The following is a 26931-nucleotide window of genomic DNA, read 5'->3' as shown; positions in this document are numbered from 1 at the left end:
AGCACAAATACCTCACAAGAGATTCGCACAAAGGCACTCAAATAACACTTGAACAAGTACACACAAAGACGTAAGAATATATAATCATGCACAAAGGCATGACAAGGAAAATATATTGAAAAATATGACGAGCTTTAGCTCACAAGCTTGAGGAAATACAAGGGGAAGCCCCCTATTTATACACCACAAAAGGAGCCACCTAGAGGGCTCCCAAAGGAGTCGTTGGGAGTCCCCAACGGTCACATTTGTGACCGTTCGGGGCTCCCCAACGACTCTTTGGGGAGCCTTCCTTAGGTGGCACAAACTACGAAAAGAAAACGAAAAAAGAAAAAAATAAAAGAATAAAAAAAATACAATCATATTCCAAATAAAATATGTGTAAAATAGGAAATTATAGAAATACCCTTTTCGGGTTATTACGAGAAAAAAAGATATATATATATATATAGAGAGAGAGAGAGAGAAAGAGAGACAAATTATATATATATAATATATATAATGAGATTAAGGATTACATTTTAACACCCCCCGCAAACTTACGGTGCGATAACCGCAAGTTTGCCAAGAAGATAATTAAATCTAGGCGAACAAAGAGCCTTAGTGAAGAAATCAGCCAGTTGGTACTCAGACGTCACATACGGGAGATCAATGACCTTCTTCAAGTATTCTTCCCTGACATAGTGACAATCCATCTCTATATGCTTCGTGCGTTCATGAAAAGTATGATTCTTGGCAATATATATTGCACTTTTGTTGTCGCCGCATAACTTTGTTGTCTCTTTAATACAGACCCCATGTCTTCTAGAAGATGTTGAATCTACACAATTTCCATGGTTGTGGATGTCATGGCTCGATATTCGGCTTCGGTGGAGGACAAAGAGACCTTTTGTTGATTCTAGCACTTCCAAGAAACCAACGATTCACCTAAGAAAACACAGAAACCAGTGGTAGAGTGATGGTTATTTGGGTCACCTCTCCAATCAGAATCAGTATAGGCAATTAACTTTAATTCGGAAGATGAAGACAAAAATACTCCCTTATTTGCAGGTCCCTTTAACTATTTGATGATGCGAAGAACGACACTCATGTGAACCGTTGTGGGAGCATGTTGAAACTGACTGACAATATGAATCGCATGTGACAAATCAGGCCGAGTGATGCTAAGATACATTAGCGAGCCTACCAGTTGTTTGTAAGGAGTAGAATAGATCAGAGGAATTTTGTCATCGATCTTCATTTTTGAGCCCACTATTTCATGAGTTTCGCAAATTTTGTCATATGAGATTCCTGACCTATCAATAATCTCAAAGGCAAGTTTAGTTTGAGATAGAAAATAACCACGTTGGGAGTAAGCAACCTCAATTCACAGGAAATATGTTAGAAACCCTAAGTTTGACATTTCAAATTTCGAAGTCAAGACGAATTTGATATCCTTGACTCCTTTGGCATGATCACCTGTTATTAACATATCATCAACATACAACAATAATATCACAATACCAGCACCGGATTTTCTAATAAATAATGTAGTGTCTGTATAACAGGAAAAAAGTCCATTTTCTAACATAACATTGTTAAATCTGTCATACCAGGTTTTGGGTGTCTGTTTCAAACCATAGAGAGTTTTTCGAAGACGAAGAACTTTATATTTAGGAACTTTCATACCTGGTGGGGCATCCATATAAACTTTTTCATTAAGATCACCTTTTAAAAAAACATTTTTAACATCCATTTGAAAAATATTCTATTTTTTAATAGACACAATAGTGATGAGACATCTGATTGTAACCATCCGTGCTACGGGTGCAAATGTCTCTCTATAATCAATTTCATATTCTTGACCATACCCTTTCATGACTAAGCGGGCCTTATACCTCTCTAGAGATCTATCGCTCTTAGTCTTAACTTTAAACACCCACCGACACCTATAGTTTTCTTTTCAAAAGGTAGAGCTTGAAATTCCCATGTGTTAGCTTTCCTAAGAGCATTGAGATCATTTTTCATAGCTTCTTGCCATTCGACACATTTTTTGGCTTCCTCAAAATTTCTTGGTTCAAAATAAGAATGAATGACACTAAGACAAGCTCTATACTTAGGTGAAAAAGAGTCAAAAGAGACAAATATTGTTCGAGGCTTCCTATTTCTTTCAAATCGCCTGGGATCATGTATAGGAATAGAATCACTATATTGCTCAATTGCACTTCTGAAAGTATTTTTATCTCTACGCAAATAGGTTATTGGGTTATTTGTTGTTCTGTCTTCTTTTGAGTACTAGGTGAGTTGAAGTCATTAATGTCTATTTCATTATCATTATCATTATCATTATCATTATCATTATCATTATCATTATCATGGTTTGATGATATTTCATCATCACTAGACATATCATCATTACTAGATAATATGTCAAATAAAAAAGAATAGTCAATATTTTTGTGGTGAGAATCATTCTTTTCAAAACCACTCTCATTTTCCAAAAATGTCACATTTCTTGAAACATATAACTTATCATTTTTAAAATCGTAACAACGAAGGCCTTTTTGAGTCTCGAAATATCCAAGAAAGACACAAGAAATAGCTTTAGGTGAAAGTTTGTCATTCTTTTCTATAAGAACAAAACATTTGCAACCAAAAATTCACAATATGTTATAATCAGGTTCCCTTTTATATAGTGTTTCAAAAGGAGAGATTTTACCCAAATTTCTAGATGGTAAACGATTGATAAGATAGACTGATGCAAGAATCACTTTGGCCTAAAAACTTTTTAAAATATTTTGAGCTATAAGAAGAATTCAAGTGGTTTCAATGATATGCCTATGTTTTCTTTTGGCCAACCCATTTTGTCGAGAGGTTTTAGGTCATGACCTTTGATGAACAATACCACTATCTTCAAGATATTTCTTGAATTCATTTGAGAGATACTCTCCTCCGGAATCGGTTCTAAATATCTTTAAGTCGCTATAAAACTGATTCTTAATCATCACATAATATGATTTAAAGCATGAAAAAACTCCATGCTTATGTCTAAGAAAATATATCCAAGAATACCTAGAAAAATCATCCACAAAAATCACATAATAGGCAAACCTTCCTTTTGAAACTATAGGTGTCGGTCCCCAAACATCTGAATGAACAATTTCGAAAGGTTTAAAAGAAAACATGGATCTTTGTTCAAAAGGCATACTTCTCATTTTTTTAAGAATGTAATCACTACAAGAGAGTGTATCTTTACAAAGATTTTTAGCAAAATGCAAATAAGATAACTTGGTGATATTGGGATGACCAAGTCTTTTGTGCCAAACATTTATATCTTTATGTTGGGCAACATTACAAAAAGAATTTTTAGGAACTTGAAGATAGTCCATATAATATAAGTCTCCCTTCCTACAGCCTTCCCCAATAAATTTTCTGGACCGGCGATCCTGTATTAAACATTTATCAGAGAAAAATTTAATATCAGATCCATGGTCTAAGAGTTGAGAAATAGAGAGAAGGTTCAAGTTTAATTTTTGTATAAATCTAATTTTGGGGATAAAAAGTTTTGAGTTTCAAAATTCCCAACACCTTTAATTTCAAGAGAAGTCCCATCCGCAGTAGAAACAAAAGATGAAGAACTATTTTTTGAATATTTGGAAAGAGAATACATGTTTGGGGACATATGAAAAGATGCACCCGAATCCAAAAACCAAGAAGTTTTACCTGGAGGAGAGAAAGAAGACATGGCGGCTTCCAAGATGGCTCCCTTGAGAAGATGTTGAAGGGCATTCACAATTTGGTTTAGTGAAAGAGATCTACTTGAAGAGGTCTCCTCCTTTTGCGGTTGATAAGTGGTGGTCATGGCTAGCAACTTCTTCCACTTGGGACAAATGGGTTTGATATGCCCCGGTTCTTTACAAAAATAGCAAATAATTTTGCTATAATCCTTTTTTCCACCTTATCCACCATTTTCTCTTTGATTTTGATTTTTAAAATGAAGGGGACGATAGGTTCTTAAATTGTTTACGGGTCTAGATACCACATTGACCCCATTGTTGTCTTCGGAATTGGATGAAACCACAAGCACATTAGACCCTTGCTTACTTATACCCATACGTTTTTTCCCCCACTTAATTTGGTGAGAACATCCTTAAAAGAAGAGGGAGTGAAAGAAGACAAAAGAGAAGACCTTATTTGCTCAAATTTGGGCCTTAGCCCATTCAAAAAATTGAAGAATCGATCTTCTTCTAATTGTTTGTGACGAAGTTCAATCACTTCTCCACTACATTTTGGTTCGAGCATAGCAAGCTCATCCCAAATAGAAAAAAGTTTGAAGAAATATTCCCTAATGGTCATTTTGCCTTGAAGAAGAGTTATGACCTTCTTTTAAAGATAATATTTATGGGACAAGTCCCTAGAAGTATACATTTTCTCAAGATACTCCCATGCTTGAGAAACCTTTTTAAATTTGATAATATTCGCGTTGATTTTGGTCTCAACAGAAGAAAAAATCCAAGGCAATATTTTGAAATTCTTCATTTCTCATTCATCATGCTTTTTTGAATATTCCTCAAGGGCTTTGGTTCTTTCCTCCCCTTCAAGGATCTTAATTTCACCTTTCCCCATCAATGAGATTTTTTGTTCCGGTTCTGGGATTGTGCCTTGCACATAACTCCAAAGACCTTTCCCTTTTATGTGAGCCTCCATGTTTCCGGCCCAAACATGATAGTTGGAGTCATTGAGTTTAAATCCAAGAAAAAAATGAGACTTTTTTTTCACCCATTAGAGAAGAAGGATGGAAGAAGAAATATGTACCGCAATAAGATTTTTAAGTCTTTCTTGTCATAATGCCCTTTTAAAATAATGAAGGAAGAGAAGCCCCGCTCCAATCTCCAAGAAGTCAAAGGCATGTCTTTCGAGGCACTCGAAAAACAAAGAAATGCATAATCTTCAATCTTTAACCAAGCTCTGATACCATGTCAAAATGTCTACGAAGAGACTACGCATACAAGCACAAATACCTCACAAGAGATGTGCACAAAGGCACTCAAATAACACTTGAACAAGTACACACAAAGGCGTAAGAATATATAATCATGCACAAAGGCATGAAAAGGAAAATATATTGAAAAATATGACAAGAGCTTGAGCTCACAAGCTTGAGGAAATCCCCTATTTATACACCACAAAAGGAGCCACCCAGGGGGCTCCTAAAGGAGTCGTTGGGAGCCCCCAACGACTCTTTGGGGAGCCTTCCTTAGGTGACACAAACTACGAAAAGAAAAAGAAAAGAAAAGAAAAAGAAAAAGAAAAAGAAAAAGAAAAAGAAAAAGAAAAAGAAAAGAATAAAAAAAATACAATCATATTCCAAATGGAATATGCGTAAAATAGGAAATTACAAAATACCCTTTTTGGGTTATTATGAGAAAAAAAGATATATATATATATATATATATATATATATATATGTATATGTATCTCTATATATATACGAATATATATAAGTACATATAACGAGATTAAGGGTTACATTTTAACAATCAACTCCATTCATTGACTCACTAAAAATATGCATTAGATGCATATCTTGCAAATTTTTACCCATTTAATCAATTGTTAAAACAAAAAGTTGTCACAAAAATCACTTCCAATTTTAATTTAGAATTTCACAAGAGTATTGCATTGGAGTATGGCTGGCACCTTACAGCCTTTCACATTGTCTAGACTATATTTGGTTATTGCAATTATTCAAGTATCTAAACTCATGGAATGTTCAATTGATGTTTGCACAGAAGCCTTCATAACGATAATGAGATACATGAAGAAAACCTTGTCTCATAGACTTGTTATCTTAAAACAATTCTATTTGAATGTAGATCAACACATTGCTTGAACTCCACATTTCCAATACAGGAACATACAAGATTCACTAACCATTGAGATATGGCATTTCAGGAAGCCAAGGGCGCTTAAGTCTGAGGGAAAACAATGATGGATACATGGGGAATGTTGTCAAAGGTTCAATTTCCCATAATGAAACTCTAGGCTGCCTCTCAATAGCAGTAGACTCATCCCATCCAACCTGCCAATTGAAACAAACACAAATAGAGATCATTAATAACTCAAAGTGAAGAGAAAAAGAATAAAGGCCTAGCAGAGAACCAAGCTGCTCGAGCTTTGATAAGTTGAGGCAGGACTTTTCAAACTCAGTTTCAGCCTGACCAAGTTCACACACTGATTGGATAAGTAAACCCAACTAGATCTTAGAATGGATTGGAAACCTCAGTTCTCCTTTTCTCTTTTCCAAATTTACAGTATCAGTTTTGGCTATTCTATCCTTAATATAATTATAGAAAAGGAATGATGGGGCCACTGCTGTACTTTCCCCTGTCTGAAATATAGCAACACAAAGCTGCTGAAAGTCAGATTGAAGAACAAAGACAGTGGTATCCAAATTTAGAATGGAAAACAAATAATCTATACCAGTGTTGTATCTTACCGTACCGTACGATATGGTACGATATGTATCGTTACTTTTGGATTTTGAGATACGATACACACTTGTATCGCGATATGAGTGTGTATTGTACTTGTATCGGGTATATCCTATGATACACCCATGTATCGTGTTGTATTGTATGATACACCTTCGGCGCACTTTAAAAAGGCCGAAAATTACTTTTTCATTTTGGGTTTTAAATACCTTTTGAGAGTCAACTTCTCCATTTGTCTAAAGGTCGCATTTCCACAGTTTTTTTACTCAAATAAGTGGGTTAAGGTAAAAAAAATGCATTTTCACTATTTTTTCACTAAAAAATGGGTTAAGGTAACAAATCTTTATTATAAGTAAAATTACAAAGCTACTCTAAAAAAAAAAATTTGCATCGGGAGACATTGCCCCCTTATAGCCCTCTGCCAATCCGTGAAAATAAAAAATTTATATTAAGGTAGAAATCAGGCTTCACACTCGTTTAACAAAGATGGCATCAGATGATCCGGCATGGCAATGGGGCACTGAAGTAATGAGTGAAAACCGATTGAAAATCGAGTGCAACTATTGCCATAATATTTTTTATATAATATGAAAGTATTGAGTCTTGTAGCATGTTCCTAATTGCAAGATATTTAATATTGTAAATTGTTCTTGTGAGATAATTGAGTTTTGATGATGTCCTATGTGTTAAAATATGTAATATCATATAAAATCTCATATGTAATCTCATAGGCATGTAATCTCATGAAATAACTTTTTCTTTTTAGTTACTTTTTGGTTTAGTTATTTCTAGTTGAAACACAACTAGAAATAACTAAAACACTCATCTTAGGACCCTTTTAGACTTCACCTTTTTGACTAGTCAAAAAGTACTTTTTGACCAAGTCAAAAAGGTGAAGCTCCAAGGGAGCCGTTGGGCTCCCAACAGCTCTAATAGAGCCATTGGGAGTCCAACGACTCCCTTGAGGCTCATCTCTTCCTCTCTATAAATATGGGGATTATTCCCCTTTGTATTTCATGCTTGTAGTGTGGGATTTATTCCCAAACTTATGAATCTATTTTGAGTATTTTGAATACCCCTTTTTGGGTATTGTGTTTGTTCTTGAGTTGAAGCCCTCTTTGTGAACCTTTATGGTTTTTGTGATTTCTTTGTGAGAGCTTGTTGAGAGACACTCTTGTTGCGGATTACGCTTTTTTTATGGTATCAGAGCCATCAGTGGATTTGCATTGGGAAGTGTGTCATTCAAGTTTTCTTCAAGAAAGTGAAGATTGTTTTTGAAAAATTGGTAGTGAAGGTTTCGAAGGCTACTTGCTCTTGTGTTTTATGGTAGAATATTCTCCTCTTTCTCTTCTTTTCTTTTCATTCCCAAGTGTGTAAAATGGATGACAACGATAATGTCATCATTAAGCCCATAAAACTCAATGACTCAAACTATGTAACATGGACTTCTATTATGAAGCACCTTATTTGAGGAAAAGGTCTATGGGGATTAGTAGATGGAACCGATGAGGAACCTAAACTAATCCTCACCAAAGGAGGAGGAAAAGAAGTACCTCTTTTGGAGGTAGAAAAAGTGAAAGCCATCTCCATATATGAGAAAAAGTGGAAAGAGTGGAGATTGGGCCATGCCAAGATTATGTCTTGGCTTATTTCTAGTGTTGATATAAAGAAGTGTTCAAGCCTGGCAAAATTTGAACACGCAAATGATGCATGGGATTATCTTAAGAGAATGTAATCTCTTAAAGATATTGCCCATATATGTAATCTCCAAGAAAAGGTTCGTAATATGGTTCAAGGGGATAAAAGTATTAGGGAATACTAGAGTAGCCTATTCGAGCTATGAGAAGAATTGACTCTCCTTGAACCAAAGTGGCATTGTCCACAAGACATTGAGCTTCGCCAAAATCAAGTAAATGCGAAGCACTTTTTTCAATTTATTAATAGGTTGAGGTTCGAATTTGAATCAACCAAATCCGCTCCTCTTCATCGAGGAAAGGTTCCCTCTATTGAGGACACCATTGAAAAGCTAAGTATGGAAGAAAATAGGCTCAAGAAAAGAGTCGTCAAAAGTGATGATGATTCAGTTCTAGCTGTATCTAGACCGAGTAACCATATTCGCACATACAAACCTCCACAAATTGGGAGGAAAAATGATGAAAGGCAAGGAAGCGACTTTGAAAGAAGAAAAATTATTTGCTATTATTGTCGCGAACCAGGACATGTCAAGACTCATTGTCCAAAGTTGAAAAAACTTTATGAAAAGAAGACAGCTTCTGTCGAATCTTTGGCTTCTTCCTCTGCTAGAGCCGTCGTCTCTTCTATTAGCATCTCTGATCCTGGTAAACCTCTATGGCTTCTTGACTCTGGTGCTTCTTTCCATATGACACCAAACATAAAATTACTTTCTCAATGTGATAACTCAAGCGGATCTAATGTTTTTACTGCGGATGAAACAACTCTTGAGATAAAAGGAATAGGAAATTTCGAAAACTATTTTCAAAACTCAAAAGGATTTTATATTCCAAAAATTAGATATATTCATAAACTTAATTTAAATCTCTTGTCTGTATCTCAGTTAACTGACCATGAGTATAATGTTTTTTTCTCCTCTCATGATTGTTGAGTACAGGATCACCAGTCAGAAAAGTTGATTGGGGAATGTAATAGAGAAAGAGGCTTGTATTATATGAATTTTTTGGAAATACCGAAGAATACATTATGCTGTAATGTTTAAAAATTAGGCTTGGATCCTTTGCACCAAAGATTTGGTCATCCTTGTATGTTCAAGCTTCAGTTTTTTCCAAACATGGAAAAGTTTTGTAATCTTGAGACTTTTAAATGTCAAAAATGTATTCTTGAAAAAATGAAAAGACTACCCTTCCATGAAAGAGCCTTTGTTTCTACTCGACCACTTGAATTAATACATTTCAATGTTTGGGGTCCTGCACCGGTTATGTCAAAAGGTGGTTTTATGTATTATGTTATTTTTGTGGATGATTTTACACGATATACTTGGATTTACTTTCTTAAACATAAGTCTGAAGTATTTTCATTCTTTCAAATGTTTCACAATATGGTTAAAAATCAATTTAAAAATGATATTTCAATATGTCGTACTGATTCAAGGGGGAGAATTCTTATCAACTGAGTTTAAAGAATATTTGAACTCATATGGGATTTCACATCAAAGATCCTGTCCCTATACTCCACAACAAAACGGGTTAGCCAAAAGAAAGCACAGGCACATTATAGAAACATCTAGATCACTACTCTTCACACATCAAGTTCCTAAAGTTTTTTGAGTTGAAGCTATTTTAATTGCTATATATCTTATTAATAGAATGCCCTCGTTCTCAATAAATAATATATCTCCCACTGAAAAACTTTACAAGCAAATTCCAGATTATTCTAGTTTGAGGGTATTTTGGTTCAAATGCTATGTTTTTACATATAAGAATGATAAATTTTCTCCCCGTGCTATTCCTTGTGTCTTTTTAGGATATGCAAGTCATTAAGAGGGCTACAAGTGTTTTGATCCTAAAAACAACAAATTATTTGTTTCAAGAAATGTATCCTTTCTAGAAAAAGAAAGTTTCTTTAAAAACAAGAATTCCACTGAAATAGATGAGTATTCCTTCTTGTTAGATCTAGTTCCAATGGATAGTGAAAGAGAAATTGATCTGGATTGACTTATTCTGATCTTGTTAATGACAAGCAAAAGAGGAAACTTGGAAAGACAATGTGCCCTGGATAAATACATGAGAACAAGAACTGGTGTCCTCATCTAAAAAATCCACTAGGATCTCGAAAGTTCCTAAAAAAATTGTGTCATACGAGTCTTTTTCACCAAAACATCAAGCCTCCATTGCCTTAATTCATTCCTATGAAGAACCCTCTAGTTATGATATAGCAAAGAATCAACCAGAATGGGTCAAAGCTATGAAAGTCAAATTAGAAGCCTTAGAAAAGGCAAACACTTAGACTATTCAAGATTGTTCTCCTAACAACAGGAAACCTATTGGTTGTCGTTGGGTGTACAAGGTAAAAACTAAAAGTGATGGCACTCTTGAAAGATTCAAGGCTCAATTGGTGGCCAAAGGCTATTCCCAAGAATATGGAATAGGCTATGAAGAAACCTTTGCCCCAGTAGCAAGAATGACCACTGTTAGAATCCTAATAGCTCTTGCATCGGTAAAAGGATGACATATTTTTTAAATGGATGTTAAAAATGTTTTTCTAAATGAAAATTTAGCTGAGGAAGTATACATGGATCTACCACCGAGAATGAATGTTCCTAAAAGAAAAACTCTTTGCCTAAATAAGGCTATGTATGGTCTCAAACAAGCCCCAAAGGCTTGGTATGAAAAATTTAGTAAGGTTATGCTTGATTTTGGTTTTCAGTTTTGTTTTACTGACACAACTTTGTTTGTTAAAAATTCTAATGCAGGTATTATCATCCTTCTGCTTTATGTTGACGACATAATCATCACCGGAAGTGATAAACAAGGAGTATATGATATTGAAAAAATTCTCAAAACACATTTTGAAATGAGTGAGTTGGGTTTTTTGAAATACTTTCTTGGTATAAAAGTTGCATATTCATCTAGGGGATACTTGCTAACTCAATCTAAGTTCGCATTGGATATTGTGGTCAGATCATATATTTCAGATGAAAGGCATGTTGATACTCCTGAAATTGTGAATGTCAAATGAAGATTGATGATGGAGAACCACTTGAGAATCTAACTCCATATAGACAACTTATCGAGGCTCTATCATATTTATCCACCACAAGATCTGACATTGCACATGTTGTTCATACAACCAGTCAATTTCAGCATGCCCCAACTTCTGTTCATATGGAAGCAGTTTTGCGTATTATTAGATACATTAAACATTTTATTTTTCAAGGTTTATTTTTATTTGTTTCCTCTAATTTAGAACTGCTTGCTTATACTGATGCAGATTGGGGTGGTGATCTAAATGATCGTCACTCAACTATAGGTTTTTATGTCTTCTTGAGAGAATCCTTGGTGTCCTGGTGATGCAAAAAGCAACAAAAGGTCTATCTCTCATCAACAAAAGCTGAATATAGGGCGATGGCCACAACCACTATGGAATTAGTCTGGCATCGGCGTCTACTCTTTGATACGGGAATTGAAAGCTCAAAAACATCAAATCTGTGTTGTGACAACAAGAGCTCTATCTATATTGCAAGCAATCGGACATTCCATGAACGCACCAAGCATATAAAAATGGATTGTCGCTATGTACGAGAGAAATTTTTGTGCGGCACCATCAATCTTCCCTATGTTGCTTCAGAATATCAGTTAGCCGACTTCTTCACCAAGCCTCTCGCTGTTCCTAGATTTCACTTTCTCTTAGGCAAACTTTCGGTTATCCAACCGTAAGTTTGAGGGGGAGTGTTAAAATATGTAAAATCATATAAAATCTCATATGTAATCTCATAGGCATGTAATCTCATGAAATAACTTTTTCTTTTTAGTTACTTTTTGGTTTAGTTATTTCTAGTTGAAACATAACTAGAAATAACTAAAACACTCATCTTAGGACCCTTTTAGACTTCACCCTTTTGACTAGTCAAAAAGGTGAAGCTCCAAGGGAGCCGTTGGGCTCCCAACAGCTCTAATAGAGTCGTTGGGAGTCCAATGACTCCCTTGAGGCTTATCTCTTCCTCTCTATAAATATAGGGACTATTCCCCTTTGTATTTCATGCATGTAGTGTGGGATTTATTCCCAAACTTATGAATCTATTTTGAGTATTTTGAATACCCCTTTTTGGGTATTGTGTTTGTTCTTGAGTTGAAGCCCTCTTTGTGAACCTTTATGGTTTTTGTGATTTCTTTGTGAGAGCTTGTTGAGAGACACTCTTGTTGCAGATTACGCTTTTTTTACACTATGCAGCTCAAAGAGACATAAATGCTTCATATGTGATTTTACGGTTGTATTTTGTACAGTTCCTCATTTTTCATGTGATATGATTTTTTAAGAATTTTTGTTAATTTTTTCTGATTTGTCTTTATTTTTTTTAGATTTTTTGAAAAAAATTTATTAAAAATTTACGATACGGTGTTACTTTGGACTAGACCAATGCAGGTAAAGATACGATATTTACAACCTTGATCTATACATTTCCTTCTGAGAGACACCATAAGTTAGGTTGTTGTGCATCAGAAGAGGAAAGGAATGGATCATTTGATGCTTCCTCTTATTACTGTATAGGGAATGATTTCCATGACAATCTAATACAACGAGGAATAAATATAAATAAGATATCCAAACATGAAAAAAGTTGCTTAAAATAAATACAAATGGAAATGTCCTATTTATAAATACATCCAAACTACCTATATCTCCTATGTTCCATAACTTGAAAAAACCAACTGACAAAATATCCTAAAAATGATATGTTACTGGGACACCTCTAAATGCCAAAGGTGTCAATGTCGGACAGGGCTCGACACACATGAAGGTTTTTGAGGTGAAAGTATCAGAACACATAGGCACGCATGTCGTATGTTTGACACTTGTAGATGTCTTGGATACATGTGTCCAGTTTTTATAGGAAGTGTCTAATCTTGGAAAAAAAGTGTCAAGGTATTCGGACCCCCGAACCGGGAGAAAGTGTAGCTACACAACATAAAGTCTTAATTTTAGATCTTAGAATTAGACAATGCCACAAAAGGGATAGACATAGGATATATCCTGGAATTAAGTGGTGGGCACTGAAAGGAGCTAAACAAGGAATGTTTGTAGAACAAGTAGTTAAGGAAGCTGATTGATGTCTTGAGGAGGATTCAGAATCAATGTGGAATAAGATAGCGGGTGGCATTAGAAAGGTGGATAAGGAGGTATTGGGTGAGTCTAAAGGCGGTGCACCGCTAGGTAAGGATACATCGTGGTGGAATGAGGATGTCAAATTAACTATTAAGGTTAAAAGAGAGTGTTATAGAAATCTAAGTAAGAGTCGTAATAATGAGAATTTGAAGAAGTATATGATAGCAAAGAAGGAAGCTAAAAAAGTAGTTCGGAACGCGAGGGATAAGGTATATAAGGAGGTTTATGACAAGTTGGATACCAAAGAGGGCGAGAAGGATATTTATAGGCTTGCAAAGATGCGAGATAGGAAATCGAGGGATCTTTGTATGGTTAGGTGTATCAAAGATGAAACGCAAAGGGTTTTAGTCAAAGATGAGGAGATTAAGAAGAGATGGAAAGATTATTTTGATAAGTTATTTAATGAAAGTCATTCTCAAGATCTTGGAGACTTGTCCATTCCTTTTCATGAGATGAATCGTGACTTCATGCACAAGATTCAAAAGAAAGAAATTGCAGAGGCTTTGAAGAAAATGAAATCAAGTAGGGCAGTTGGCCCAGATGGTATACCTATCGAGGCTTGGAAATGCTTGGGAGAGAAAGGTTTAGAATGATTGACAAATCTTTTTAACAATATTTGGCGGACGAATAAGATGCCTAATGAGTGGAGGAAGAGTACTTTGGTGCCTCTATATAAGAATAAAGGTGATATACAAGATTGCACAAACTATCGTGGTATAAAACTTATGAGTCATACTATGAAACTTTGGGAGAGGGTGATTGAGTCTAGGTTGAGGAAGATTGTCATGATATCAGAGAATCAATTTGGTTTTATGCCTGGAAGATCAACTATGGAAGCTAATATCTTCTTAGACAACTTATTGAGAGAAATAGAGAGAGGAACAAAGATTTTCATATGGTTTTTATTGATTTGGAGAAGGCATACGATAGAGTACCTACGGACATTCTCTGGTGGACAATGATGAAGAAAGGTGTTTCTCTCAAGTACATTAGTATAATTAAGGATATGTATAAAGGAGTAGTAACCAATGTCCGCACTTGTGGAGGGGTGACAACCAATTTTTCTATAACGGTTGGGTTACATCAAGGATCTGCTTTAAGCCCTTTCCTATTTGCTATAGTGATGGATGGACTTACGAGATCAATTCAAGAAAATGTGACGTGGTGTATGTTGTTTGCTGATGATATTGTTTTGATTGATGAATCTAGAACTGGGGTTAATGCTAAGTTAGAATTATGGAGACAGACATTGGAAGCAAGTGAGTGTAGCCGAGATGCGTATGTTGAGATGGGTGTGTGGAAATACAATAAAAGATAAGATTTAGAACGAGGAGATACGTAAGAAGGTAGGTGTTGCACCCATTAAAAATAAGATGAGAGAGAATCGTTTACGGTGGTTTGGACATATTCGGCGAAGGCCTAATGATGCTCCAGTTAGAAGGATGGAGAAATGGGAAAATATATTAGTTAAAAGAGGTCGGGGTAGGCCTAGGAAGACATGGATGGAGGTGATAGGAAAGGATATGAATGCTTTGAACCTCACCGAGGACATGGCATTGGATAGAAATGATTGGAGGAGAAGGATTCATGTGGAAGACCCAAAATGATTTTCTTTTTTGGTTCATATCGCCGACCCCAATTGTTTTGGGATGAAGGCGTAGTAGTTGTTGTTGTTGTATTTGGACCCCCGAAGTATCCAATTTTGCAAATGAAGTGCAAAATCTTTGACTAAAGTGTCCACTCCAGGACAAGAAGTGTCTAATCTTGGAGACAAAGTGTCAACTGTCTTGTACAAAAAGTTCAATGTATGACACCTATGTCACCTGGGTAGGGGTACGAGTATGGGTATGGAGGGTATGACATGGAAATTCCAAAAAATGTGGGGACAAGGACACGGCTATATATATACATTCAATATCACATAAATACAAAATAAACTGAATATAATCTAAATATATATGCAATACTAAAATATATATTATATATTGAAAATATACTTATAAATTATAAATTAAATACAAACTTGTATATACGGAGGGTAAAATGGCGTGTCCGGGTACCATAGTATGACACATTTAGGCGTCTTGTACACGAAATATCCTGCTTAGGACATGAAGCATTCAGTTTAAGACACAATTTACGTGTCTTGGATATCAAGTGTCTAATGTGTTGGACAAGGTATCCAAATTTTATAGTTTCATGAAGTGTAACAAATATCGCCAATTTTTTGAAGAAAAAAAGTGAGAAAAAAGCATGAGAAATTGAGTAAACATTTAAACATTAAGTTCTCATGAGATCTTCACAATCTTGTGATAAATTCATTAAAGTGTAAATATTGCATTTATATCAAGATTTTTACATTTTAAGCTATGTCACATGTAGGGATGGCAGTGGACCGGGGGAAAGCGGGGCCCCGCCCAGCCTCGCCCCGTTTGGACAGGGGATGAAGGGTATGAAACGGGGATGGAGGTGGGGACGAAGGTTAAAATCCATCCCCGTCCGGGGGTGGAGGCGGGGATGGATGTGCACTTTTCCCCGCCCCGCCCCGTCCCCGCCACGATCCCCGCCCCGACCACTTTTCCCCGCAATATCCCAGCCCCGCCCCGCCCTGCCTCATCCCCGTTTGAACCGAGGATGGAGGACATGAAACGGAGATGAAGGCGAGGACAGAGGATAAAATCCATTCCTCGTCGGGGATGGAGGCGGGTAGACCTTGTCCCCCGCCCCGCCCCACTGCCATCCCTAGTCACATGGACACTCCATTTTGCCCTCCATACCCGTGTCAACAAGCATCGACACCTAGAATTGCCGTGTTGTACCATCTGTACCCGCACCCGTACATAGGTGACAGATTTTAAGGCTAATTTTTGTGCGGAAAAAATGTTGGTTTTAAATTTTTATATTTTTTATTCATAAGAACTTTTTAAATTAATTAATTTATTTTAATATTCCTGATCTTTTGACAAAAAACCTGATATATAAAAGTTTTCAATTTCTCATAATATTTTGGTTGTTAAGACCTGCTGTTTTAAATGTTTTGTACTATGGTTACATGTTCATATTTGATGTAAATCATCAATTATCAGAATCTAATAAAAATACATGTGCATTTTATGATTGATTTTAACACTCATTTTTTGTATAGTTTTTTAATTTTCCTCTTGACACACACACACACACATATACATTTATATTTATATGGTCATGTCCAAGTCTCTGGCTTTTCAAGACCTGCCTCTCTGACAATTGGTACCCGTGTCTGACACAAACACCGATGTGAGTGTCCAAGTAATATAATGCAGAATACAAATAAAGGTTTAGAAGAATCACTTTGAGAGCACTTGAAGAAGTTTTAGAGGGTTAAATGATGAGATAAGGGATGACACATATAACAACTGGATTGGGAAAACATGTTTAAAGAGGGTGGACAAATAGAGACCACGTAAGTCCACGTTTGAAGACTCCTACAAATTAAACATGTATGCATTGCATACACATGTATGTGGTGTGTCTATTAGGGTACTGAACCACCAAAACTCAGAGGTGCACTCTTAATTTATACAGATTAAGCTCCAAAAGTAATAACTAACCTTCGGATCATGTTTAGCATGTTCCATTTACTATTTTTACATGTTAAAGTGGACTCCAATATTGGGCTCATTCCTAAAACCATCCTTCACTAACTGTGAGCCCTCAATTTTTCACCATCTTGAAACTTGAATCTTATGCAATATTGGATATGACTAAACCTACCAACATAATAAATAAACCATGTTAAACACTTTTTAAAAATTAGATCTAACATTTGGTGGCAAAATTCATGCAAAAAAGAGTGTACAACCGCATATGTCTTCAAGAAAAGCCAACTGTTCTTAGGATCAGATACCTTGACAGATCTCCAATGTGAACTTGGCCAATGAACTGGATCCAAATCACAAATGCCAGTGACTGTACCCATGTACCTGGATAAAGCATGGCACACAATGAGTCGGTTTAGCAGAGAATACAAAATATCTGGAAAAATGTCATACAAGCAGAATATCAATAAAAGTTTAGCAGTGAACCATTGATATGGAATAATTTTCGCCACCAGACCTTTCGTTAGAAGAAACATTATTAAAAACGTGCTTCAAGGTGCAAAAGGTGTGCCTTACCCCAAGGCGAGGCCGCGCAGTGAGTGACTCTCTCTCTCTCTCTCTCTCTCTCTCTCTCTCTCTCTTGTTTGTCGCTCTCCCAATCTCTTGTCTCTCTCTACAAAAAGAAGGAAGGACTCTCTCTCTCGTTTCTCTCTCTCTCGTTTCTCTCTCTCTCATTTGTCGCTCTCCCAATCTCTTGTCTCTCTCTACAAAAAGAAGGAAGGACTCTCTCTCTCTCTCTCTCTCTCTCTCTCTCTCTCTCTCTCTCTCTCTCTCTCTCCTTTTGTTTTTGTGCTTATTTGCATATTTTTGTACTTAGCCAAGAAGGTAATTCTCTTCTTCTAAGCTATAAGAAAAAGCTAAATATTACAAGCATTTTATGATTATTTGCATGTTATCATTCATATGTCAATAACAGGTGTCAATGTTAATGAGTTTTAGCTTGTGTTGAATATTACAAGCTAAACAATACAAGCTAAGTTTTATTGGTTGGAAAGAAGAGGACAAGATGATGACAATAAGTGCCCCTTGGAAACAATGACCTTATCTATTGGAACATGGCTGACAAAAAATCTACAAAGGGAAGTTCAGCAGCTACTGATATTCCTTTTAATGGATGATAATAAGTGGCCTCTGGTACAATAAAAAAACAAATAAGACATGGACGTGTAATATTTCTTTTTTGGGGAAAGCTCGTATTTCAGGTTCTTGTGTCGGTCAATATACCACCAGCCTATTAATATTATGGGCCATATTAATTGGAATGTATGTGTAATATATGTTGATTCTTATTGAGTAAAAATCTAAGTTCATTGGATTATATAAAGCATTGAGTCAAGTTTTTTTTTAATTTTAATTTATTTTTTGTTATCTACCTCCTTATTTGTGTTTTGCAATTGAACAATGGAAAGAGCTGCAGGATGGGATCATGGAACTAAAGTTCCAAATCCCACTAAAGATCCCAGACTCTTTATTTGTGTTTTACATTTCTTTGATTTATTTGTATTTTAGATATTTTTTAAAGTTTTTAAGTTTTCAAAAAAAAAAAATTGTTGAGGCTTACGCTTTACGCTTTACGCTTTACGCTTTGCGACTCAATTTTCAGTGGAGCGCTATGCTACGCCTCAACGCTTTTCACAACATTGGTTAGAAGAAACATTGCAATTTGCAAGCATGAGTTTAAATTGAACGCAGACCACCATTGTACCTCCGGACAGTTGATTCTTCTGTCTCAAATAGCATTCGGAACCGCATTCCCACTGATAAACGGGTGTGAAAGACTGCCTTTATATACTTCCCTAGCGGTACAACAAATTCAGACGGGCTTGTCCTGTAGAATTCAAAAAAAGCTGTGATAGATGAAAACTCACATGAAATCACTTACACAATACAATCAAGAAAGCAGTTGCAACCTTGGGTTGTAAAAAATGGTGAAACGGCTGTTCGATGCAGCTGCATGAGCAGCAGCAGCAAGAATCCCTATATGCATGCTGTCACTTGATAAGAATGAAGAGGGCGTTATAGACTGTGGTCGTACAGCTCTTCGGATCCCCAATAGAAGTTGATTTTTTTCATTCCTGAAAAAGAGTAAGGCTTAACCTGGGCATGATTACTAAATAAATAGCAGAACAATGCAAAGCATACCATATGAAAATAACAGAATCACCAGCCACTAGTCTTTTAGCGCTCACAAACACACTCCAGCCTGTGGTCAGAAGATGCCTCTTAGGCTGTCCTGCGTGATGCTTGAAAGGTGAGCTTCATTTCAGTACGTGCAACAAATCTTGATGTATGATAAAGAACAAACTAGAATTCTCAAGACTGGAAGTTTGGTGAGCATATCTATCTTGATAAGATTTGTTTTCATTTTCATAGCAATAGCATATATGTGTCAGAAATGGCCATATACAAGACATTTCTAAATTGTAATAGCTTCAAGTTATATGTAAAACTTGTCAGTAACATTTTGAGCCGGCATCTCCATGATGTAATATATCATGAGGGATGTTTTGCCCATCATACCCTTAAACCTGATAGCATAACGACGTAAATGTTCCACTGAGTGAAAAGCCAAAATTGCAGAACCAAGGTTGTCCAGATCAAGGTCACCAGGGTTGCTTGCCATCAAGTCACGCATAAAAGAAAGCAAACACACAAGGCAAACAAGATTTCCATGGTTCAGCTGAATCTGTCGTTGACAGGCCAAAAGACTAGCCACTAGCCATTTTCCTTTAGCATTTAAGAGACAAATACAATGTATGAGAAAGGATTTACAATGCTTTACAAAATAAAACCAAGAGGGTCAAGAGGACCCATATAGCTGTTGGGAAAGGCCCCAAGGCCCCCAACAGCTAGAATTGACTAAAAGATAAAACTGAATATAGCTTTTGGAGATTCTCAACAGCTATACTGACTAAAAAAAAGTCAATTCTACCCCTAAAGGGCAAAGCCTATTAATATGTACATAGTGTAAAAAGACTTCTTTGTCCCTAAAGGGCAAAGCCTATTATATGTACATAGTGTAAAAAGACTTCTTTGTCCCTAAAGGATAGACCCTATTATATAGTGAAATTATCAAAATACCCCTAAAGGGTATTTCCTATTGCAAAATAGCAAAAATATGTATATATATGTATATGTGAATACATATATATATATACATGTAATATGAACACATAAATATGTATATATATGATTTTATATATATACTTTACAGGAAACATGAACATAACACCTCCCTCTCAAACTCATGGTGTGATAGCCATGAGTTGGACAAGGAGGAAGCGAAATCTTGGAGACGGAAGCGGTTTGGTGAAGAAGTCTGTCAGTTGATACTCATATGGTACATATGACAATGTAATGGTCATCTTCAAGAATTCTTCTCTAACATAGTGGCAATCCATTTCGATGTATTTGATTCACTGATGGAATGTATGATTGCCTGTAATATAGAAAGCGATTTTGTTGTCACAACATAATCTTGAAGATTCCGCTATATAGACACCTAGATCTTCTAACAATTGTCTTAATTACACTAACTCAAAAGTCATAGTGATCATGGCACGACACTCGGCTTTAAGGACACCTTTTGTTGGATCTTGCACTTACATGATATTGAGGAATCACTTACAAAAACACAAAACCCGGTGGTTGAGCATTGATCATTCACATTTCCTCCCCAATCAGAGCCGGAATACGTAATAATTTCTAATAGGGAAGAAGATGATAAAAATAAACTATGATTAATAGTATTCCTTATAAGATCTACACCGGAAAACAACATATAGAGAAGAAGAAGAGAGGAAGAAGGGAAGGGTTGCAACAAACAATTCTCCGCACCCTCATTAGGGTTGTGGGCATGGTTTTAAAACTCGCTGAGTCAACTTGTTGACTCGGCGAGGCCCTCCAACGAGTCAACCCGGCAAGGCAAACTCGGATTGCCAAGACTCAGGCCTGACTCGGCCGAGTGCTGTCAATTTGGGCTTGACAAAACTCGCTGGAGGGATCGCTTGGACTCGCGCGACTCGGGCCGAGTCACGAGTCAAATAGAATCGGACGGGTCGTGATAATGGCAATTTTGCAATATTTTTTTCTTTACCTATTAAGTTTTTAACGAAAACCCTTAAGGTCTTCACTGTTCAACCCTCGACAAAAAAGAGGAAAAGCCGAGAAGGTGCGGTGCGGCTGCAGCTCCAGCCATCCGACGAGAACTCCGGCGTGAACAGCAACGCCAAAAAGGAGTTTCTGGCGTGAACAGTAACTCCATCGTGGTTTGCCATCGTGTTTTTTGTTTTGCGTTTTGTATTTGCAGCACGAACAGTAACTCCGGCGTGAACAGTAACTCCGAAGAAGGCACAACGACGGTGAACAGTTAGGCATCATCGCAGCTCCGACGCTTCTTCTCCAGCAAAAACAGTGCATCGGCGAGATTTTCCGACGTCACCAGGTATGTTTTTTCATTTTTTCCCCTTTGTGTTTCTTTCCGCAGCTGCGAGAATTTCCTGCAAGATTTTCTGGCGAGATTTGTGAAGGTATGTATGTTGTATGCACACGCTAATCAGGTTAGTGGTGTGTACCTTTTTTTTTTGGCAACAAAGCATGCACTAATGGTTTTTTTTTGTTGTTGATCATGCTAGTGTTTATAGTAAAAAAAAAAATGATAACTTGCTTATGCTGATGAGCATATACAGTGTTCAGTTTATGATATTGTGTGCATTATGTACCATGTATAGTTTTATGTGTGCATCGATTTTTGGGATCAGATGCAGTTTTGAGTCTTTTGACTCACTTGTAAATCTGTTTGCAAGGTTCAGGTGGACTGAATTGAACCTCAATCGATTCGAGGATTCATGTGGACCGAACCTCAATCGATTTCAGGTTACAGTTCACTAATTTTCTTTGATAGGTTTGGACTGATCCATAATAAAAATTGGGTTGACCAACTTTCCTTGGTGGGTTTGGACTGCTCTACAACGAAAAACGAGAGTGGCTGGACCAAATAAATCATGGCAATTTTTTAGTTCTTTCAATCATTACTTTGTGCATAATCTACTAATCGTATCTATGTTTTTAACTTTTCAAATTTAACAGTTCTAGATTTATCAAAACATCAAAGAAATGTCAGAAGAAGGATCTTCAAGGACTCCAACAACATTCACTAAAAGATAGGACCATGTGTGGGATTTTGGGTTACCTCTTGATAAGAAAACGAAGAGGGTACAATGTACTTGGTGTACAAAACATATGAGTGGTGGCATTAATAGACTTAAAGTATCATCTTGCTGGTATTAAAGGAGAGGTGGAACCATGCAACAAAGTCGAAGAATATGTAAGAAAAAAAAATCGTAAGAATTTGGAGTCATTTAAGGAACACAAATTATATAAGAGAAATATGGTAAATGAGATTGGTTCCTTTGTTGAAGTAAATGATAATGATACGGACTTGTCAGATGAAAGTGACGAGTCTACTGAGAAAAGATATATAAAAGGAAAAAAATCGATGAATGATGCCCAAAAGCATAATCTTGATGCTTTTGTTCAAGTGAAGGCAAGGTCTCCATAAATGAAACAACTTGGAATAAAAGCAGCTTTGGATAGAAAAGCTAGAGATAGGTTATGTTCAGCTATTGAAGATTTTTTTATCATTCAGCCATTCCTTTCAACGCAACCAATTCTCCTTATTTTACGAAGATGATTGAAGTTTGTTTCTCAGTAGAAATGGGATTGAAGCCGCCTTCTTCATCTGAGATTTCTGGAAGATTATTACAAGAAGAAATTAAAAAAATCGATGATTATTTCAAAGAATACAAAGAGTCTTGGGCTGAAATGGGTTGTTCTATTATGGCTGATGGTTGGAAAGATGCAACACAAAGGACATTGATAAATTTTTTGGTTCGTTGTCCAAAGGGCATTTACTTCTTGAAATCAGTTGATACAACAAGTATCGTGAAGAATCGAGAAAATTTATTAAAATTATTTGATGAAGTGGTGGAAACAGTAGGTGTAGAGAATGTTGTTCAGGTATATCATTTTGTTATTTTGTAATTTTCTATTGAACATTGATATTTATAATTTGTCTAGTATGTTAATAATGTTTTGAAATTGAAAAATGACAGATAATCACAGATAATGCAACCAACTATCAAGCAGGAAAGATGTTGGAGGATAGGAAGAAAACCATATTTTGGATTCCTTGTGCAGCTCATTGCATAGATCTCATGCTTGAAGATTTGTCTAAGATAAAAAGCATAGCTGGATGTGTGGAAAAAGGAAAAAGGATCACGAAGTTCATTTACAATCATACTTTTGTTTTGAACCTAATGAGGACTCAATTTTCCAATAAGAAAGAAATTCTAAGGCTGGTTACTACAAGATTTGCCACTAATTTTATCATGCTTCAATCTTTGTTAAAACATCGAAGTGGTCTTAGAAAAATGATGGCATCAGATGAATGGAACAATTCAAAATATTCATCATTTGCTGAGGGGAAAGAGATGGAGAATATTATATTGAATAGTAATTTTTGGAGTCGTATAATCAACTGTTAAAACTATAGAACCTCTAGTCAAAGTTTTGAGAATGGTCGATGGAGAAGAAAATCCTACAATGGGTTATCTTTATGAAGCTATGGATAAAGACAAAGAGGCTATAAAAGAAATTCATGACAATGAGGAGAAAAAGTAAAAACCTTATTGGAAAATAATTGACAATCGTTGGGAAAATCAACTTCATCACCCTCTTCATGCAAAGGCATACTATCTCAATCCCAAATACCAATATAGTCCACAATTTTCTAAGGTATGTATTTGTTTATATCTTTTTATTAATTATTTTAAATTTTGAATATGAACTTTCTTTTATCAATTATCATTTTAATGTATTTGACTATTTGCACTATTTCATGCAATTCACAAAGCAAACTGAAGTAAGGCGTGATTTAATTAAATGTATTGAGAAGTTGAAGCCAAATATTTTAGCTAGAGTAAGAGCATGCAAGCAACTTGAGTTATTTAAAGACGCAAGTGCAGATTTTGGTACTTCTATAGCTGTTATGACTAGAGATGAGCACAAGTCAGGTGATCTATCTTTAACATTATTGTTGTGTTGTGCAAAAGAATATTTCTTTAATCAACTTTACATTTTTGTGTGTTTTGGCTTTATGCAGCAATGTGGTGGAAAATGCATGGAATATGTGCCCCCGATCTCCAAAAAATTGCTATTCGTATACTTAGTCAAACACGTTCTTCATCTGGATGTGAACGAAATTGGAGTACCGTTTATCAAATTCACACTAAGAGAAGAAATAGATTAGCTCAAAAGAAACTTAATGACTTGGTGTTTGTCCATTATAATTTACGTCTAAGAGAAAACCAATTAAAGAGAACACGTCTTGACCCAATTTCTTTGGACAATATATATTTGCAAACACCAATGGATGAATGGGTCATGCAAGAAGGAGTTTTAGATGGAGACGAGGTAAAACCGTAAAAGTTTGTTTGATATTTTAACTTGATTAAAATTCTTTTAATTTAGTTTTTTGTCTTTCTCTATTGCAACTCACAGGATAAAGGTTGGGTGGATGAAATGGAAGAGTGCAACTGGAGTGTTGTGCGATCGTAGAATGCCATTACGGTTGAAGGAAAAGTTTTATAGGACGACTATTAGGCCCGCTTTACTATATGGTACGGAATGTTGGGCTGCCAAGAGACAGCATATTCAAAAAATGAGTGTAGCTGAGATGCGTATGCTGAGATGGATGTGTGGAAATACAATAAAAGATAAGATTCATAACGAGGAGATACGTAAGAAGGTAGGCGTTGCACCCATTAAAAATAAGATGAGAGAGAATCATTTACGGTGGTTTGGACATATTCGGCGAAGGCCTAATGATGCTCCAGTTAGAAGGATGGAGAAATGGGAAAATATATTAGTTAAAAGAGGTCGGGGTAGGCCTAGGAAGACATGGATGGAGGTGATAGGAAAGGCTATGAATGCTTTGAACCTCACTGAGGACATGGCATTGGATAAAAATGATTGGAGGAGAAGGATTCATGTGGAAGACCCAGAATGATTTTCTTTTTTGGTTCATATCGCCGACCCCAATTGTTTTGGGATGAAGGCGTAGTTGTTGTTGTTTGTTGCTGTTGTCTTTCTCTATTGCATGCTAACTCAAATGTGTCATATTTTATTGAATGAAGGATTTCTTAAGGGACTTGAGATGGAAGTTGAAAACAATGAAGAAGTTAATCTTATTGATGATGAAGGTGGTGATTGACTTGAAGATGAAGATGCAAGGGAAAATGCAACCACTAGTACTCCAATTCAGCCATTAATTTCTACTTCCAACTCAAGAATTGATTCAAATAAAGTTTCAAATAATAACACTTCGCCTCTATTTGAGATTTGACTCTTGACTTGAGAATTGAGATATCATATTTTATAAAAGTGGATAAATTTTGGATGTTTGAAATTTGACTTTGTCATTGTGTTATGATTATTAACTTTATACTTATGAACTTTGTAATTTTGTTCCATGGCCATGGGTCTAGTATGGTTATTGCTGAGATGCGAAAGTTGATTGCTGAGATGCATTGCAGATTGCTCAAGTATGGTTATCTTTACTTTAGTTTTTACTCTTACTCTTGTAACTTTTTAACTTAACTTTACTTTAGGGCTTGTTTCTATTGAAATATTTAATTATTGTTTTGCTTGGTTGTTCGATTTCTTGCTATTAGATGAGTAATTATAAGTTAGATATAATTTTACTTGATATTATTTTACTTATCAATCAATTAAACTAGTAATTAAATCATTCTACAAACATTTATATGTTTAAATGATAATTTATATATTGTTTTTCTTTAAAAAATCAAAAGTTAACAAAACCCGATCTTAGTCACCGAGTTGACCCGCCGAGTCACGAGTCAATAAAGAACGAGTCGAGTCCCGAGTCACCGAGTTGACCCGCCGAGTCACGAGTCAATAAAGAACGAGTTGAGTCCCGAGTCACGGGTTTTAAAACCTTGGTTGTGGGTTCTTTTTAAATCAATAAGTATTTTACATGACAAAAATATCCTTAACTAGTATATAAGAAACAATATAAATAAGGGTAATATGGTCAAGCTGAACACAATACAACTTAATATATGAAAAGACGTCGTGTGTTGCTAATGTCAAACAGATTTGGATCTGGATCCAGACCCAATAAATCACGTCTCAGTACCGTCCCTCAAGTTATTCATGGTAAAAACCATAAACAACTTGCTCTTCAAGTACCAAAATCTTTCCTAAATTAATCGTTTTGTAAACAAATCTGCAACTTGATCCCGAGTAAAAATCTCCCCACTTTTAATTTTGCTTCTAATAAAGTGTTGATTTATCTCTATATGCTTCATTCTACCATATTGAATATGATTGAGAGATATCTTGATCACACTTTGATTACCACAAAACAAGATAGAACTTGACATTTGTTGATATAACATATAATAGATATCTAATCCAAATGATTTCAGATGATACTGCCACCATTGACCTGTATTCAGCTTCAGTATTTGGTCAAGCCACTACCTTTTTTTTTACTGCTCTATGAAACCAGGTTCTTCCTAATAAAAATACAATACCTAGACACAAACATTCTTTCATTTGGATCCTCTGCCCAATCAGCATATGAAAAAGTCATAATTGTTAAAACACCTTTATCACTATCAATTTTCTGATAACAAAGCCCATCACCAAGAGTGCTTTTCAGATATCTAATCCTTTATACAACCTCAACATGATTCACACGAGGGCAATGCATAAACCAAGAATCTTGATTGACTGCATAAATAATATCATGATGAGTAAAAGTGAGATATTAGAGCATACCCACAATACTCCTATACCTTGTAGGGTCATCGAAAATGTCCCCTTCATCACGTCCAAGTTTTTGCTACAAGACACTTAGAGTAAATATTGGTTTACAA

General features: G+C 35.8%; 1 protein-coding gene across 4 annotated transcripts in view; it reads right to left on the bottom strand.

Moving 5' to 3' along the window:
• LOC149832507 (auxin response factor 12-like) overlaps positions 1 to 26931 on the bottom strand; it is a 95820-nt gene that overhangs the window by 22949 nt on the left and 45940 nt on the right. The window contains exons 8-12 of one of the 4 annotated variants that reach the window (XM_090014546.1): positions 19109 to 19199; positions 18877 to 19041; positions 18672 to 18794; positions 17167 to 17290; positions 5911 to 6058 (exon numbers count right to left, since the gene is read on the bottom strand). In XM_090014546.1, the coding sequence (XP_089870672.1) occupies positions 5911 to 6058; positions 17167 to 17290; positions 18672 to 18794; positions 18877 to 19041; positions 19109 to 19199 (651 nt within the window). Of the gene's footprint in view, positions 1 to 5910; positions 6059 to 17166; positions 17291 to 18671; positions 18795 to 18876; positions 19042 to 19108; positions 19210 to 26931 lie in introns of all 4 variants that reach the window. The other 3 variants (XM_090014547.1, XM_090014548.1, XM_090014549.1) reach the window with 3 other exon arrangements.

Source organism: Nuphar pumila, chromosome 7 (assembly GCF_984573655.1).
Source record: "Nuphar pumila chromosome 7, dmNupPumi1.hap1.1, whole genome shotgun sequence".
Classification (NCBI taxonomy): Eukaryota; Viridiplantae; Streptophyta; class Magnoliopsida; order Nymphaeales; family Nymphaeaceae; genus Nuphar; species Nuphar pumila.
Note: the sequence above shows the minus strand (reverse complement) of the source record. Positions and strands in the feature narration are given on the sequence as shown.